At 37.5% G+C, this 18,431-nt stretch overlaps 1 protein-coding gene across 2 annotated transcripts; it reads right to left on the reverse strand.

Annotated features, from left to right (window-relative positions):
• Window positions 1-5,287: 5,287 nt before the first annotated feature.
• LOC144981213 (N(6)-adenosine-methyltransferase non-catalytic subunit METTL14-like) lies at window positions 5,288-17,006 on the reverse strand. 2 transcript variants are annotated; one of them, XM_078953251.1, is made up of 11 exons: window positions 16,556-17,006; window positions 16,237-16,325; window positions 15,904-15,955; window positions 11,354-11,431; window positions 9,015-9,102; window positions 8,848-8,938; window positions 8,594-8,735; window positions 8,268-8,360; window positions 7,299-7,415; window positions 5,799-6,009; window positions 5,288-5,719 (listed from the first exon to the last, which is right to left on the reverse strand). In XM_078953251.1, the coding sequence occupies exons 1-11, from the start codon at window positions 16,619-16,621 to the stop codon at window positions 5,415-5,417; spliced, it is 1,332 nt and encodes a 443-aa protein (XP_078809377.1). In that variant the 5' UTR covers window positions 16,622-17,006; the 3' UTR covers window positions 5,288-5,414. The 2 variants fall into 2 exon arrangements, with proteins under 2 accessions (XP_078809377.1, XP_078809374.1); XM_078953248.1 differs by having other exon boundaries at window positions 15,904-15,991.
• Window positions 17,007-18,431: the final 1,425 nt, after the last annotated feature.

Consider the following 18,431-nt stretch of genomic DNA (forward strand, 5'->3'; position numbering starts at 1 on the left):
GGCAAGCAAGTCATGACACGCAATGACCCAAAAATAACAAACACGAATTAACATCTTCGTAAGAAGATAATCCAGGGTGTGAGACTGCTTTCTGGTGTGCTAAATGCTCAACAATTAAATGAATGTAAAATTAAACTTTATTGTATCCTGTGATGAATCCCTTTTTTCATGTTATCTAAGACTGAGCCTCTGTAAACTTTACTTACCTCTTTATTCAAGGAAATCCTATAAGAACCTCGGCCATACATTATTTGTAGGTTTTAGTGCAAATGTTTATTTATGCTTTCTGATGGTGATTAACTGCAGTATTCATGAGTTTATACTATCCAATAACTTTTGAAAAATGTTATACTGTATATCCTTTAAAAAACGTTTCATTTTGCTACAACCTTTTCATCGTTTTTACGGTTAGAAGTTAAATAAAAGTATTTGTTGTATTCCTTTTAAATGAAAAGTTGAACCACCCAAACACCACAGATCAAAAGTCTACATCCCGTTGAAGGCTAAATATATCCTCTCAACTCTGTAAAAACAGCTAATATACGACTGTCCATTTACTGTTGGTAAAAAGTCAGTTAGTCTGATTTCTCTTTCCTTCCCATTACACTTTTTTTTTAACTGATGTTAAACGGACTTTACTAAATTTTAAGCTGCAAGAAAAACAATAAAACTGCCAAAAGATCCTTGCAATTAATTGTTTTAGGTTTAAATATACCCAAACTTTTAAGAAAGCATATATCCGAATTTGGCAGCTATACTTTTACTATTCTTCACGTCTGCTTTTCTTGTGCAGTATTTGCCACAGCAGAGGACTTCATATGCGACAAATTTAGCAATAAATTCACTATTTTCATGTTTTTAGTTGATATAAACCTTCATAGAGCAAAAATTCTACATTAAAAGTGTATTCTATTGTAAGCATTTTTACAAAACATGAAAAAATACCATATTTGAAGGTGAGTGAAACAGAATAAACATTATTGTTTGTATACATAATACTAACATTTAACCAACCTCTCATGATTAGAACACTTGCAGAACAATTGAATGTTTTGAGCGACAAAAACTTTGGCAGCTAGTAATTACTGTCAATCATCCACCCTTGTGAGCGTCTGAGAAAAAAAAAAAAGTTTGGTCTGACAGCTAGCCAGTAGCCAGTTCCACAAGATGCTCATGTGTCACTCCTTTTCCTTGTCACATTGCAAAATAACTCCCAGTGCCTGAAGGTCCATCTAACAAAGTGAGCTTTATTGTTTAATGTAAAACGCACTTGGGCAACGATGCAGAAGAAGTTGCTAACAGGGAGCTAAACTCATTTACAGAAAGCAGGCTGTCGATACGGCATTTTGCTAGATAAATGATATAAAAGACCCGAGATTGAATTTCTAGACTGACAGGACTTTAATCCCTCTGAGTCATCTGTGATGTAGCGTGACTTTACTGTTTTCGTTTGACCTATGACGTTTGCTCTTGCCCGTCAGTATTGAAATGTACAAAAACACAAAACAAAGAAGAAATCCTAACAATACAATTAAGCTGTTGTTATGACTTACTGTTTCTATTCAAAACTCTTATTAAAACATTTAATGTAAAGAAAAATTCTTGTTACGGCTAAAAGGCAAGTGTCAGACTAGTGGCAAAGTTTTACTATTCTTTTTTTGGACTGGCTGCTGAAAACTTTCTGTGTTGGATCCAAATTTCCTCCTTTCAGTTTGGTGGCGATCCCTTCTAACCATTACTTCTCCCCCCAAAAACATGCAAAAATTTTCTATGCTCCAGTAAAGATAAGTTTAGGTAGTTTAGAACTTAAACAAAGTGAACAACTTCCTATCTGGAACCCGAGAGGGAAGGGAACATAGTCCAGATTTCATATAGAGTCAAAGGTGCCAACCACCTCAGTAAACAAACCCAGAACAATAAAATTAACCCGTCAATTGGCAGCACTTTTCAATTTAGACAAATGTGAACAGGGCTTTTCAAAGTGTTTGTAATTTATAGTAAAGTAATTTTGGTGTTAGGGTTCACTTTAGGGCAACAGTCTTTGACACTCCTCACTGATTCTTCTCTTGAATACATTCTCCTTTGATGTGTCTGTCGATGAGTTAAAATCAGACTGAAATGATTGTGGGGAATGAATTTTCTTCCTGGCCAATTTTGATTTTGCTCACACAAAAACAAAATTCGAATAAAAGTTCATTTTTTAGATACCTTGCTCAGAAAATAATTAGAACATGTTAACCCTTTAAATGCCTCCTCAACAAAGTGGAAGAGCACATTTAGAAAAGATTTTAAATACATTGATTGTGTGCATTACTATAAGCAGCAGATTATTATTATGTTTTTTGTTTATTCCTGGTTGGGTAGGTAAAGTGTCAAAGAAGAAGAACATGAAACAGTGTGGCATCAATATGAGAAAAAATATAGACTTTTCCTAAAAAACATTGAGTGAGGTCAAAACCAACAACACCTTTACCCAGCAAAAGCTGTCGCATGGTGTTATCTCTGATGGTTGAAGACATAAAGGACAACGGAAGCTGCAACAGGACAAAACGGTTTGTTTAAACAGAGCTCTACACCACTCCAATGTTTGGTATAGTACAGGACAGACAGCTTCAGAGGCCTTATCCATTTCTGAGCTTTCAAGGATTAGTGGTTCTTTTGAGAATAGAAATGTTCACGTCAGATTACTGAATGAGAAACAGTTGTTTTTTTTTAAGTTAAAAAAATTGCATCAACGTTAAACGAGATAAACTGGACAAACCAAAATGAGACAGAAGGACTTTTGTGACCTCACACATCACCTACTTGACTTTTTCTTCTTCCGGGCAGTTTAGTAACTATTTCCAGCTCACAGCATGACCCACTATGTCAGACAGAAAGAAAAAAAAAACCTGAACGTTGACAATACCTAGCAGGATAGGAATTTCCTTGAGCAATTGGAATTTTGTTTTTCAATAAATTACAAAAAGATTGCAACAACAAATTTCCCCAGTTTGTCTTCTGTAAGGCTGGGTTTTCACTGGGTCAAGTGGAGTGGGTAGTTTAAAATGTAAGTTTGTCTGATATCAACAAAAAGGGTAACAATTGCTTTAAATTGAGGCTGAGGAGTGAGGAGTATGAGTGGCTGTCTTGTCTGTGTGTGGGCCAACGATGGACTGCTGTCCTGTCCTGAGTTCACCCCGTCTCTGCCCCACCTTACCTGGATTGGCTCCAGCAACCCCATAATCCAGGATAAAGTGTCTACTATATGTGTGTTATCTTTTCTTTTTTGTTTGACAAATCTAAAAAAAGGCATTTACAGTAGGCATTGGTTGCTTTCAGGCAATCATTTAAGCCGTTTTAACAATTTAGTTTCAGTTCATCCCCCTCTGTGCTGTTCTTTCCCTGTGAGTTAGTACCAGGAATTCAAATCATGTGAAAACATCACTTTATGAAGCATACATTTAACTGATTGGGTTGAATTAATGGTTAAACAGGAAACTAAAGAAAACAGTATTCTTTGGCTATGTGTAGATAATAACAGATTCTCTATTTTGCTTTTTCGTTTGCAAGTATATGGGAAATCACTTCATCGATGGTACTTGCTCCTCTGTTAGATATACAAATAGAATAGAATAGAATAGAACTATATTGATTACCTTTTTACCATAGCTTACAATAACTATATTTAAAACAGCAGTTAGATCATAAATAAATTAAAGATAATTCTGATGAATATTGCCTGTGAAACAAAGACATCTTAAATTGCAGATTTTTCATGAAAAACATATTTTTAAAGAAGTTAAAAATTATTTTTGGAATATTTCTTCTATTTTGACAACAGTTATGACATTTGCAGTCCTTTTAAAACATTTCCAAGTCACAACAATGGCAGATACTGAAGTAGTTCATGTCCTTTTTTTCGTATTTTTTCTCTTTCTTTTCTTTTATCTAACTTTTAAATCCCCGTAATTCCCCTGATTGAACTCGCTCTTGTTTCTGTTCTTGTTTTTGAACAGCATAACAATAGTGTGTAGAAAATAATGCAGCACGTCGGTGACATTCCCCGTGGGGAGCCACTCCTTTAATCTGACATTTTCAAAAGTTGCAGCATGCAGGAAATGCGTGAACACAGGCATGCAGCCAAATAGCTTTAAATCAAACCTATCTCCACTGGCAGAAAGGCAAATGCTTTCTTAAAGATTGGGTGGGGAAAATACTTTAAAGACAGCTCTTTAAATAAAAGTTACTTTTAAATTATAGTGTACAATGTTTATTTCAATGAATACTATTGCTTTGACAACACCTGCTGCTTCTTTTTGACCCTCTTTGTGTGTGATGAACAACTGCTCTTTTATTTATAACTGTTACCAAAAAAAATACTTTTTACAATTATTTATAGTCTTCTGCTTTTTAAAAACTAAAGTATTACATTATATTGTTGTTCTTATAAAGCAAATTTGCTTGTCTTATTTTACCATCCGACTGAGAGGCTATAATATGTTCAAGGAAAAACCCGGTTCTACAGAAACATTGAGTCAGGTAAAAAAAAGAAAATCCTTTTTAAAAACAATTCTTTTACAAAATTTTAGTCTAGCTTGCTAATTTATGACACCAAAACACAAATATTAGATGACTTAAAAATACTTTTTTAAATGTTAAGATGTTAAACTATCTGCTTCCACACTGGAAATCTGATAGAGTTCATCCAAATTCCATAACATCACCTTATAAAGATGGTGTTTTGTGTGACTCCTAATTGTCTTTCGCATGTTTGTGTGCTGGACTTCCTATTCAAACTGTTCTGCCTCTTTCTGAGGCGCCTGGGGTCAAGTACTTTAAACAAAACGTAGCTGAGCTGCCCATCTTTCTATACAACACAAATGCATTAAGAACAGCATTTGCAGATAGAATAAAACATGAAATTGCATTTTTTTAACTAGCTTTTTAACATGTACACAAATGACTTTATTTTAGTTTATTTTCCCTTCTTTTAAACCTGGCTGCAAGACGCCACCTGAAGCTCCAGGGAGGTGCACCATTCCCCAAATGGGCCACTCCTTCTCCAACACGTAAAAATACCTAGAGCATGCAGGAAGTGCATGAACAGGACAACACCCATAGTTACTAATCTAAAAAGTTCAAAAGAGTTTAAAAGAGCTTTAGAGATTGCTAAAAATACAATAAATTATATATACATATATATATATATTCACAAACAGCCCAATGTTTTTATTTAACTACCGTAACTCTTAGTAAATGGGCGTAATGATAAAAACCTGTTAAAGAAAGAAAGGAACGCTGAAGCTTAGCATAAAAAAGTTTATTTAGGTCCTAATATGTCTGACCCAGACCACAATGAATTAAGAAGTTTATTCACATTAACTGTGATAGAAAAGAAAAACAAAATCCTGTGTAACTACTTCAGTCTTCCTCTATCGAGGTTGAAACCCTCTATGTAGCCCTCCCCTTCCTCGGAACCCCCCCCTGTCACCCCTGAAATTTGGACGGTTTCTTTCTCGTCCCCGGTCTCCGCCCCTTCCAGCATTTGGTCCTCCACGTCCGCCTCTGGGCGCTCCGCCCCCACGGTCAGACTTCAGCTTCACGGGAGACTTGGGCCGCAGCCTCTCGATTTCCTCGGTGCAGCCGGACAGGTAGGAGTCGGGCGAAGCAAAATGCGACGCGTACGTCTCTGGGTTAAAGTTGGTGTTTGTCAAATTAGGACCAACCGTTAGCCAGCCTGGACGTAAAAGAACCCAACACAAAAGGATGAGTACAGAACAAAAAAATGGGAGCGTTTTCGCATCTCTTCGTTTTACCTGGTCTGATGGTCGAGTCTCGCCCAAACAAATGCAGCCTTCTGCGGCCCAAACAGAAATGCTCGATGATGTGAAAGATCTCAACGGGCTTTTCAACATTTCCCATCTCTGGCTCCTCCGTGATGATTAGGTCAATATCCACATTGGCATGGATAAAGTCTCCATCCGTACTCCTGCGGACTGTTCCTTTGATTCCCATCAGGCAGTGCTCCTGAAAGCATATATATATATATTTGATATGTTGTAGTGATGCACCACATCTACACAGAGCTGTCAGCTTAACTTGACATTTTAGAGAGAACAGTATTCGTTCTGACGTCACTGAAATAACTTAAACACCTTTCTTGGAAGAGAATATTCACACAAATTGGTTGTTTATGCAACACGCTGTTGCTGTTTGGCTCAGAATATGACAAGGAAATCAAGACAGAAACCAGAGTAAACAAACTACCAGATACCAAGGAACCGCCTGCTACCCCTATGCCTGCTTTTCCTTGTTGCCATTTGTAGCCTTTTTCCCCCATCGATGCAGTGTCTTTTTCTTGTTATGTTTTTTTCCTCCACGCACGTTATATAAAAAAGGTTGAAACACTCTCTTAATTACTAAGTAATCAGACGTGAGAAATGCAAAATGATTCGGTTAACTATTGTGTGGCGTTTGTGCCTTTCATCTCTAGTTCTTTTGGGAAAACAAATGCAAAAACAAAAAAAAAAAGGTTGTTTACAGAAAAAGAAAATTATGATTATCAAAATTTTGCCATCAATTATGGATTTCATCATTTTAATATCCCCACAAGTACAGGTGATAGGAATCCTCGACGTGTAGATGCAAACATGCACTTTGGAGCTGAAGTTCAAAACATATTTGTGAGTTGTTGTCATGGCAACAACTCACATGCTTAGTGACTAGTTTTATGGTGACAACTTTGCGGCCCAACTTTGCAGCAAAATTACATAAAGCCCACTACAAATGACATTGCAAAATGCATGAAATACAGTTGAGACTAAATTACATCTATTCTACTATAAGGACAGGCTGACTCAGACCATTAGGCTATAATATTATGGTCTGGCAGCTAAGGTTTTTTTTTTTGGTCAGCAGTTAATCTTTAGCATTTGCCATTACATATTTCATTTCAACAGAAAATTTGCAAGAATAAAACTTGCCACACAGTTATGTCCAAGTCACTTTTGTATGACAATTTCCATTTCTAAAAGCTCCTCTTAATCACATGCAACTGGGATGATTTTCTGTTTCTTAACAAGACGGCAGATGAGCAAAACTAGGCTACAAGGAATGTTACGTCTTTATGCAACCGTGCACTTCACAGCAGAAAAAAAAGGTATGTCATACACTAGTTCTGATTGGCCACATGTATTCTAGAACTTTTTTCTATCCTTATATTCAATATCAATTCAGAGATGGATTGATGCTTTTGTTTGGCATTATTATACATTTGTTTTTGTGGTCACGGTTTTGTTTTTTCTGTGACATTTCACCTTGGTCCTCTGGAAGACTGCCTTTGGATCCAGGGCTTTGGTCTTGCCAGGATTGTTCTTATTGGTCTTGATCCAGCAGATGTCCTCACACCTCCTGAACCCCCATTTTCGCAGGCACTGGAACAAGAACAAGCCATTAAAATGTACACATGAAGAATCCAACGACATACAACAAGAAACCTGCATTCTCTTCTCCGTATCCACTTTATTCTGGTTGGGGTTCAGAAACTAAATACATTTGGTTTTAGATCAAATAGAAATGAAGCTGCAGTAAATTGATATTATTGAAATGCAGGTGTCAACACGACAGCTATAGCATCTGTTTAAAGAAAAACAAAACTGGAATGAAATTCTTTTGTTGTTTTTATTTTTATCCGAGTTCAGAATTTTCTGAATCATTTCTGATAAAACAAATGACTTCTAATAAAAAAGTACTCTATTTAAAGGTCTTTACTTTTGCCGCCTCCTTAAAAGTGAGACTTCGTCATTTGAATTGCCCTTCTTCTAAAGCTGTCATCTCCACAGGTTTGACATTTGACTTTGACATTAACTTAGGCATTCTTAGAATTTTTTTTAGCATGAGGCGAGGTAGTCATGCCGTCTCACTGATAAGTTCTAAACCTCTGAGTATCAGTCATGTCAAAATAATGTCTTTGTTTTTTCATTTTCCCTGCTTGTTTGACATGAGGCTGGATGGTTTCAATAGAGTACATCACATGATGCTTGAAAGGTCAGCGGGGAACATGTAATTTTCATACATACCATTCTGAGGGATCTGTTCACACCTTTATTTAACTAATTTACGGGCAGAAAGAATTTCAAAGACGAATAAATGGGCGTGACTTATAATACCCGTCAAGGAACAAGGAAATTAAAAAAAGGCATAAATAGTTCCCATTTATAACTTGGTAATCCTCTCTTCTCGTAACAGGCGTGGGGCGTTCAGTGCATTCATTTGGACGGTATTACCATTCTGCCCAAGTCCAGTCCCTCCCCAGAGCCACACCACAGGAAGACGAAGGAGCGCAGGTCCGATATCTCCTCAATCTCTAATCTCATGATCTGCAGCAGGAAAGAGATGGGTATGAGATGGCCTTAAAGGTGCTAAAAAAATACAACTTGCATTGATAAATAAATAAAAGGATGAGAAAAATGTGGGGCCTCCTTCTGGAATTGTTGGACTTTAACCTGATCCTCAGATTCACATTTGAATGATGATGAATAGAATCATTACTGATCCTTGTAGAAGTCCAGAAACTACAATATTAGCACGAAAGAAAACTAACTAAACGTACATCATCCCAAGTCCAAAAGCGCTCTGTGTGGCTGATGCCTGATTCTCTGTAATATTCCTCTAAAGGAGGCTCAAGCAAAATCACATCAAACTGGCTCTTCAGTTCCCGCAGGTCAAAGTGCTCTGGATCAGCCTGGAGGTACCTGAAACACACAGACCCACACCCTGAGTAATTCTCACCAGACATCTCACCATAAACATTACAGGTTAAAAGAAGTGTGCAAAAGGTGACATTCATGTCATCGTGTGACATACATGGGAGGGGTGTTGGTGCTGGCGATCAGCTCGTCTTTGAGTCTTATCAACTCCCGCAGTTTGGGGTATTCTTCAAATCGGTCAGCCAAACCTTCCAAACCACAAGTCCAAAGTAATAAGCGGACATGCAGACGATTATTAACACTCAGGAAGAGGTAAATACGCACCGACGTCTCTTATGAAGTTTTGTGGTCTGTGTCCGGTGTCCACAAAGTGCTGACAGTAATCATTGTGAGGGTTCAGACTCTGGGTACCCTGAGGATGAAGGGAGGAGAAGAGAGAAGAAAGGATCAAAAGAAAAAAAATGTGAACCTTTTTAAAACTTGAAAGAAAGTCAATTTGTGTAAAGTTTTCAACTAAAAACTCTACAAAAACAAGTCATTGTCATAAATTCCCAATGTTTTTTTATTTAGCATCTATGCAAAAGAGAAAACAGTGGAATAAATGAATTTTATTACAACTAATGTATTCTCTAAATTCCATAAACCAGTTCACAAGCTCATTTAGTTTCTGAATCAAGATGATTAAATTAAATGTTGATCTTGAATTTCACTTCTAAAACCCATTTTGATTAGCTACGAAAAAAGGTTTTCATAACTAATTTAAAAATAACTAAATTTTGAGTTCTTAAATATAAGAATGGTCAAAAAATCTTTTATTTTTACCCTTAACTTTTATTCTTTAATTCTTCAAAAGAAAATCATAAATTTGATGAATCGATTTAGGATTTTTAAGCTCTGATTAATACATGTTCAAGTAATCTTTTCTTTTTTTTTTAATCAATCTAGCCCAAAATCCTTCAAATATTTTTACAAAGTTTGGACTATAGTCAGTATAATGATTATCTATAGCAGAATTCCTCAGTTGCACGCCATTTCCTCTTATTCAAAACATCCAAATAACAACAAAAACGGATTCCTAATAGAAACATTGCATGTTCTGAGAGACAGAAAATGTGGGTGTTAGTCTCATAGGTCTGTACCAGTGGCAAAAAGCAGAATATTTAATTTGTTATCCAAATGAAAACCAAATGGTCTAGACTTTTAACACAAAGAATACCATGTGGACAGGGCTTAAATGCAAACGCACGCAAATAAAATGCTCTTCATTAGTCAAAGACAACAGAAAAATTTGCTTTAACTGGTTGTTTTAGTTGAAAACTACAAATAACCACAACATGCAAAATGGAAAGTCAGGTAAAGTTTCAGTATGACAACCTCATAACCAAATATATATATAAATATAATATAACCTAACCAAATATTCTATTCAGATGGTTTCCCTGTCTTTGTAGGCTTTGCATAACTGCTTGAGCAGTAACCCTTTGGATCAATGCCTAACTGGTTCATGTGAAGTGAAAACATTTGCCGTCTTCAACCCCAAGATTGGACTTCTGTGTTCAGGGCAGCACAAAGAGCCAATGGGATAATGATGCATGATTCATTTGGCTTTGTTTGGAACATACCAAAGGCTACGCCCAGGCTCCAGAGAATTTACCTGTCAAAAGAAACTCGTCTTCCAGCTTTTGATAGCTAGCTGAAAAGAGTTGTCTATCACAAGGCGCACGCCAAGTCAGATGCGACTCATTCGCACGGATGTGTTACTGACAAAGCACTTTCTCCACACATTTTTATTTTTTTATTTTAAGCCTTTGTGGTTTGCACATTTTATATATCAACCTTTAATTATGTATGCACCTGGACTTGAAATAGCAAAACCAGCAGGCGAGATGCTAATCTTTGCAAAGAGCCTCTCCCTAAAAGGGTGGCTTTAAAACAAGCATTCCAATGACAAAACAAAAGGTGACCAGTCCCCGTCCCCTTCCTCTGCATTTGCTGCTTTGCATTGATGGAACACACCTGACTCAAGTTATCAGCAGCAGACAGGATGTGGATGCCAAAATAACTGGAAGGGGGTGTTCCTCGAGGATTGCAATTGGTCACCCATAAATTCTAAACAGTTAATTTTACACATTTTGAAGGATTTTTATTAAATAAAGGAGATAAACACTAAGCTTTTGCATCGTTTTTTCTGGATTCTATTCTTGCTTTGTACATTTCTTTTTTTAATTTTTTTAATGTCATTTCTCTTTTACTTGTGTTTGTCTTTGTGTATTTTATTGTGCGGGGCTTATTTAATTATTTTATTGCATGATTGGGGATTGGTGTCTTCTGCATTCTTGTTTGTTTTTATGCACAGCACCTTGAGCTGTTTTTTTGTTTTTTTTTTTACATGAAAGGTGCTATAAATAAAATGAATTTGAATTGAATGTGCCACTACTTCCTCAGGATGGTTTAAAAAGAATGCAAAACTGTTGCATACAAGACGTTTTTTATAGAAGCGTGTGAACATTTGCAAAACTACTACAAAAAAGAAATGTGGTTGCCTCAGAAAGAATTGTGTTTGGCTTCATGAAATAAAATCACTGATAAAAAAAGGATAAAAGGCCACATAAATGGTATCTGTGGCAGCAGAATTCATAAGAAAAGAAGAAACGTTCCAAAACCTTCAAGAAAGTACTGGAATCTTTGTACACTTCCTCATATGGAGAGCTCTCATCTGGCTGCTGCACTTCCACCTCATCCTAAAACAGGTGACAAAGATACAAACGTCCTTTAATACACAACACTGCAATTTTGTTTTCGCTAAAAGCACAATATTAGTAGCAAATAAAGCACACAAGAAAAGTGAATGCCCCTGTGACAGTAGTGGTAGTAGATCTTTTCAGTTTGTTTGTAGCTCAACATCAAGAGCAAACAAGAGTCTTTTGGTGGGCAAAGGTGAAGTAAAACATTGGCGAATGAAAGACTGGTTGACAAGACGACTGCAAAACTAGAAACCTGTTGTGTCTTTGAATTAAAGGAATATGGCGACAGACGTCCATATTGAAAAGACTTGCAATTTTCCATAGACAGTTGCCAATCTTCCAATCTGTGCATGTGTTACACAGTTTAATTTTGTTTTGTTTCTAACATGTGACCCCCTGCTGTTTTCTCAAGAAAACTAAAAAATAGGATTGGGGTATTAGAGTATTTCTGAAAATATATAAAGTAAGAGCAGGGTACATGCTTAAAAAGAATTAAAACTTAAAGAACATTTTTTTGTTTTTTTACTCACTACTTTGTCTCTACACTGTAACATAGTGCAGTGGGTACTAGTCACCCACCATCAGTTCACATTTATCCAAAATTCATGTAGAAACAAGTTTCACATTTTTTTGTTTTGTTTCCTTAAACTTTTATATACTTCTCAATTAAATCAATGCACCTTTAATTCAATTTAGTTCCATTTTATGAAATGCAATAAGCATAAATTCACCTTTTACGTTTTTAAATCAATCAAATACGATATTGTTTTCTTATTTTGTTATTATTAATAATGTATTTTTGTATTATTTATATGTACAGACTGAACTAACGTCACACCTAAACAGGATTCTGCAAATGTAAGTTGTCCACAAACTGCTCCTTGGCTTGAATTGTCCAAAGTTTATATAGCCTCATTGTTAACCCTGCTTTAAAGTGACACCCAGTTGCCAGAGGTCATTTAATATTAGTCATATCAATCTCCTAAATAGGGTGTTCTGTTAGGATAAAAAAAACTGCTATGTAAATTCCTACTAAAGCGCTGAATATGTTTTGTGCATAGTATTTGCAAATGACTTATATGTGCTATGTATGTACAGTACAGACCAAAAGTTTAGACACACCTTTTCATTCAAAGAGTTTTCTTTGTTTTCATGACTATGAAAATTGTAGATTCACACTGAAGGCATCAATTTGTGAATTAACACATGTGGAATTATATACATAACAAAAAAGTGTGAAACTTCTGAAAATATGTTATATTGTATTCAGTAGCCACCTTTGGCTTTGATTACTGCTTTGCACACTCTTGGCATTCTCTTGATGAGCTTCAAGAGTTAGTCACCTGACATGTTTTTCACTTCACAGGTGTGCCCTGTCAGGTTTAATAAGTGTGATTTCTTGTCTTATAAATGGGGTTGGGACCATCAGTTGTGTTGTGCAGAAGTCAGGTGGATACACAGCTGATAGTCCTACTGAAAAGACTGTTAGAATTTGCATTATGGCAAGAACAAAGCAGCTAAGTACAGAGAAACGAGTGGCCATCATTACTTTAAGAAAAGAAGGTGGGTCAGTCTGAAAAATTGGGAAAACTTTGAAAGTGTCCCCAAGTGCAGTCACAAAAACCATCAAGCGCTACAAAGAAACTGGCTCACATGCCGACCGCCCCAGTAAAGGAAAACCAAGAGTCACCTCTGCTGCAGAGGATAAGTTCATCCGAGCCACCAGCCTCAGAAGTGGCAGGTTAACAGCAGCTCAGAGTAGAGAGCAGGTCAATGGCACACAGAGTTCTAGCAGCAGACACATCTCTACAACAACTGTTCCAAGAAGACTGTGTGAATCAGGCCTTCATGGTAGAATATCTGCTAGGAAACCACTGCTAAAGAAAGGCAACAAGCAGAAGAGACTTGTTTGGGCTAAAGAACACAAGGAATAGACATTAGACCAGTGGAAATCTGTGCCTTGGTCTGATGATCCAAATTGGAGACTTTTGGTTCCAACCACTGTGTCTTTGTGCGACGCAGAAAAGGTGAACGGATGGACTCTACATGCCTGGTTCCCACCGTGAAGCATGGAGGAGGAGGTGTGATGGTGTGGGGGGGCTGGCTGGTAACACTGTTGGGGATTTATTCCAAATTAAAGGCATACTGAACCAGCATGGCACCACAGCATCTTGCAGCGGCATGCTATTCCATCCGATTTGCGTTTAGTTGGACCATCATTTATTTTTCAATGGGACAATGACCCCAAACACACCTCTATGCTGTGTAAGGGCTATTGGACCAAGAAGGAGAATGATGGGGTGCTGCGCCAGATAACCTGGCCTCCACAGTCACCGGACCTGAACCCAATCGAGATGTTTTGGGGTGAGCTGGACCGCAGAGTGAAGGCAAAAGGGCCAACAAGTGCTAAGCATCTCTGGGAACTCCTTCAAGACTGTTGGAAGACCATTTAAGGTGACTACCTCTTGAAGCTCATCAAGAGAATGCCAAGAGTGTGCAAAGCACAATAAAATCAAAAGGTGGCTTTGAATAACCTACAATATGACATATTTTCAGTTGTTTCACACTTATATGTTATATACAGTAAGGTCAATAAGTATTTGAACGCCCTGTGATTTAGCAAGTTCTCCCATTTAGAAAACATGGAGGGGTCTAAAGTTTTCATCATAGGTGCATTTCCACAGTGAGAGACAGAATCTGAAGAAACATTCAAACATTCAGAAATCACTTTGTACGATTTAAAAAAAAATGTATTTGTATATTACTGTGACAAATAAGTATTTGATCACTTGATTATCAGATTTTCTGACCAGCAAAGACCTGCTGTTCTGCTTTTAAATAGTCCAACTCCACTCTGCTCATAATTCTAAATTATTGGCACCTGTTTGAGGTGGTTAGCTTCCATAAAGGCACCTGTGCCCCCCACAATCAGTCAGAAGTCTAACTACCAACATGGGCAAAACCAAAGAGCTGTCAAAAGAAACGAGACAAAATTGTAGACCTTCACAAAGCTGGAAATGGCTATGGGGCAATTGCCAAGCAGCTTGGTGAGAAAAGAACAACTGTTGGAGCAATTGTCAGAAAATGGAAGAGGCTAATGATGACTGACAATGTCCCTCGGACTGAGGCCCCTTGCAAGATCTCACCTCATGGGGTATCGATGATGCTAAGGAAGGTGAAGAATCAGCCCAGGACTAAAGGGGAGGAGCTGGTCAATGACCCGAAGAGAGCTGGGACCACCGTTTCCAAGGCTACTATAAGTAATACATTAAAACGTCATGGTTTAAAATCATGTATCGCACGGAAGGTTCCCCTGCTGAAGTCAGCCCATGTCAAGGCCCGTCTGAAGTTTGCCAATGACCATCTTGATGAGCCAGAGGAGTCATGGGAAAAAGTCTTGTGGTCAGATGAGACCAAAATAAAACTTTATTGATCTTAACTCCATTCGGCGTGTTTGGAGGAGGAAGAAGGAGGAGCATCATCCCAAGAACACCATACCTACAGTGAAGCACGGGGGTGGAAGCATCATGCTCTGGGGGTGTTTTTCTGCAGAGGGGACAGGACGACTGCACTGTATTAAGGAGAGGATGAACGTGGCTCTGTATTGTGATATATTGGGCAAAAACCTCCTTACCTCAGTCAGAGCGTTGAAGATGGGTCGTGGCTGGGTCTTTCAGCAGGACAATGACCCGAAGCACACAGCCAAGAAAACCAAGGAGTGGCTCCGTAAGAAGCATATCAAGGTTCTGGAGTGGCTTAGCCAGTCTCCAGACCTAAATCCAATAGAGAATCTTTGGAGGGAGCTGAAACGCCGTGTGTCTCAGCAACAGCCCCGAACCCTGACAGATCTAGAGAAGATCTGTATGGAGGAGTGGGCCAAAATCCCTGCTGCAGTGTGTAGAAACCTAGTGAAGAACTACAAGAACCGTTTAACCTCTGTAATTGTTAACAAAGGCTTCTGTACCAAATATTAAAGTTGTTTAACTCAAGTGATCAAATACTTATTTGTCACAGTAATATACAAATAAATTGTTTAAAAAAATTGTACAACGTGATTTCTGAATATTTCCTCAGATTCTGTCTCTCACTGTGGAAATGCACCCATGATGAAGATTTTAGACCCCTCCATCTTTTCTTAGTGGGAGAACTTGATAAATCACAGGGTGATCAAATACTTATTGACCTCACTGTATATAATTCCACATGTGTTAATTCATAGTTGTGATGCCTTCAGTTTGAATCTACAATTTTCATAGTCATGACAATAAAGAAAACTCTTTGAATGAGAAGATCTGTCCAAACTTTTGGTCTGTACTGTATGTATGTATGTACACTTGCTATATATAAAAAAATGAATAAACAAAGTAAACATGACTGAATTAAGAACTATAGACCTAAGCTGGAGAGCAGACGTTCTATGCATGTGCAGGTTCGCAGTAGTGGTAACAGTCAGAAAACGTAGTGCTCACTTTCTGTTCCTCCACATCCTCCTCTGTGTCCTCTCCTTCTGTCGGCTGCTTCCTTTTGGAAGAGGGGAGCAGGCTGTCATATGAAGCCCTGCACAACACAAATATTTATGATTTGTTTCAACATCCCTGCATCAGCATGCACAAAGATCAATGCACAACTTTAAGGGATGGAGAAAGTGATTTTTATCCAGAACTACATCTGGATTCTAACAAACTAGTCACATAGCATAGTTTCTGACTGATTAGCCATTAGCTACAGACTATGTTTCTCTAACCGGCTCCATACAAATATTATTGGGGTTTTGTATTTTCCGTGGATGAATGTTGTGCTACCTGCAAGTTTCTCTGGTTTCCTCGATCTCCTTTAATTCATCCTTGCTGTGAAGGACAGCTCCAATGCTGTCAGCGCTTTCTGCCCCCAACTGTGGGAGTATATTGAAGAATCAGACTGTTTTTGAGGACAACAATGCAAGCAAGCAATGCCAAATGCGTAGCTAACTCATAATTAACCATTATGGAGATGTAAACACTATTAGAAGAGTGATTCAGAGTGGATACAAATATAGAAAGTGTGTTTCTTCGACTTAAACTATGATTATGTTAGCTGACTGTAGCTGTTTGCTATAACAACAGCGACTCTGTGTGTACTTGCCTGTTGGGCTAACAGTTGCCGCCTTAGTTTTTGCCTCTCGCGGATCTCTTGCAGCCTACTGTTCATATTTCCCCTCGTGGCAATTTGTCACAGAAGATTAAAAACCGCGTGGGTTTGTTTTTATTCGGAATAGATTAAGTATTTCATTTAGCATGGAAAGCAACATGCAAGCAGTAGCTAGCTGGCTCTCAGAGAGAAAGCCGCTAAAATATATTTAAAGGGTACGCTCGATATTAACCTCGTCACATCCGAACCAAGTTGAGTTTGTCTAAGTCGTAACGGACGTTGGTGAAATTTTATTTATTTTGTAATGTCGGTGCTCAATTGTAGCTAATTTACCTTAAACCTTTAATATAAATGAATTAAGCTGTAGCGTTGAGCGCATACAGACATTGAAATGCACGAGAACCGGAGCACGCCGGTGAATTTACGATTTAGCAAAATTGTAACTGGTCGCGTAATGATGGCGTCATCTTCAGAACGCATGTGTTTGACGTTTAGAGTTTGCACAACAAGCTGGTGCAGCATTCTATGATCCACTGTGATCTTTTTCCCCATCTGAGGCCTTTATATGGATCATATTGATTAGCTAAGCATGCCCCTATAATTAACCAGGGTATATCATTTTTTTAAATCAAAGATTAATATATAAGAACTTATAACCTTTTCTGAAAAACGTTTTTAATGGTGTTTGTGGAGGGGTGCAGCGAAGGGGGTAGGCTAGGAAATCCGATATGGCCACTCGTGGAATACCATTGGCTACCTTTGCCCCGAGATATATACATTACTGATGGATGTTCAAATCCATCAAGCTATGCTTTTTCCAAATGTGGACTAACACTCACATACTGGTTCAGGGTATTTTTAATTTACGATCAGGACCAGCTTTACCCTTTATTCTCATTTAATTTTTTCAGGGGTTGCTTCAGTAGGCTAAATCACCCACCTCTATTCTACCAAGACTAACACACCAACTACTCTCCATTATTTCTGTGGACCTCCTCTTGATCTGCCCTTAAGCCTCATTCCTGCCAGCTCTAACATCAGCATCCTTGAAAGGATGCTGAATACATCTACACATTCACAATCTGGCTTCCCTGCATTTATCTCCAAATGATCCTACATGAGTTGTTCCTTTGATGGATTTATCCACGATCATCCATCTTCATCACTCCTAAAGAGAACCTCAACATCTTCATCCCTAACACATCCAGCTCTCTTGACTTTCTCAGTGCCCCTAACTGTAGAATACATTGCCATTTCCATTCAATTTTCAATTAAACACAATATTTGTAATCAGAACAGTCAACCAATGAAAGATCTTTTTAAGGGTAAGCCTATATGAAATAAATATTTATAAATTGGAAAATAAAAATCAATAACGTGATTTTTGAATTGACATACAAAATATTAATTGATCATTCAGAATTACAGTAGTAATATATTTCAACTTCAAAATATGTTTTTTGTTGTTGTTGAAAGCTTGGATTATTGAGCATTTTGGATGTTTCAAATTCATACATTTTTTTTAAATTAGTGATGGAACATTTTCATTCTAAAAAACGATTTTAATTGCCACTGATACCCAATTTCTGTAAAATCTGCAGCCAAAATGGAGAAAAAAAAGGAGAAATAGCTATAAAAAGACTCACTTTGTGTGTACAATTTAATTAAATTTATTGAAAAACTTCAACTGAGCATTAGAATTTTTAGAACCTGTGCATTTACCATTTTAACCACCTAGTCTTTATCAAGATTTTCTAAGACAATGCAACCCAGTTTAGCCATCCCAGTAAAAAAAATACAAATAAATAATAATAATGATAAATGAATGGGAAAAATAGGTCCGGCACGTGTCACTGTCATTGTGGGGCTT

The sequence above is a fragment of the Oryzias latipes genome, chromosome 1 (genome assembly GCF_053564925.1).
Source record: "Oryzias latipes strain Hd-rR chromosome 1, Olatipes_Hd-rR_3.1".
Lineage (NCBI taxonomy): Eukaryota > Metazoa > Chordata > Actinopteri > Beloniformes > Adrianichthyidae > Oryzias > Oryzias latipes.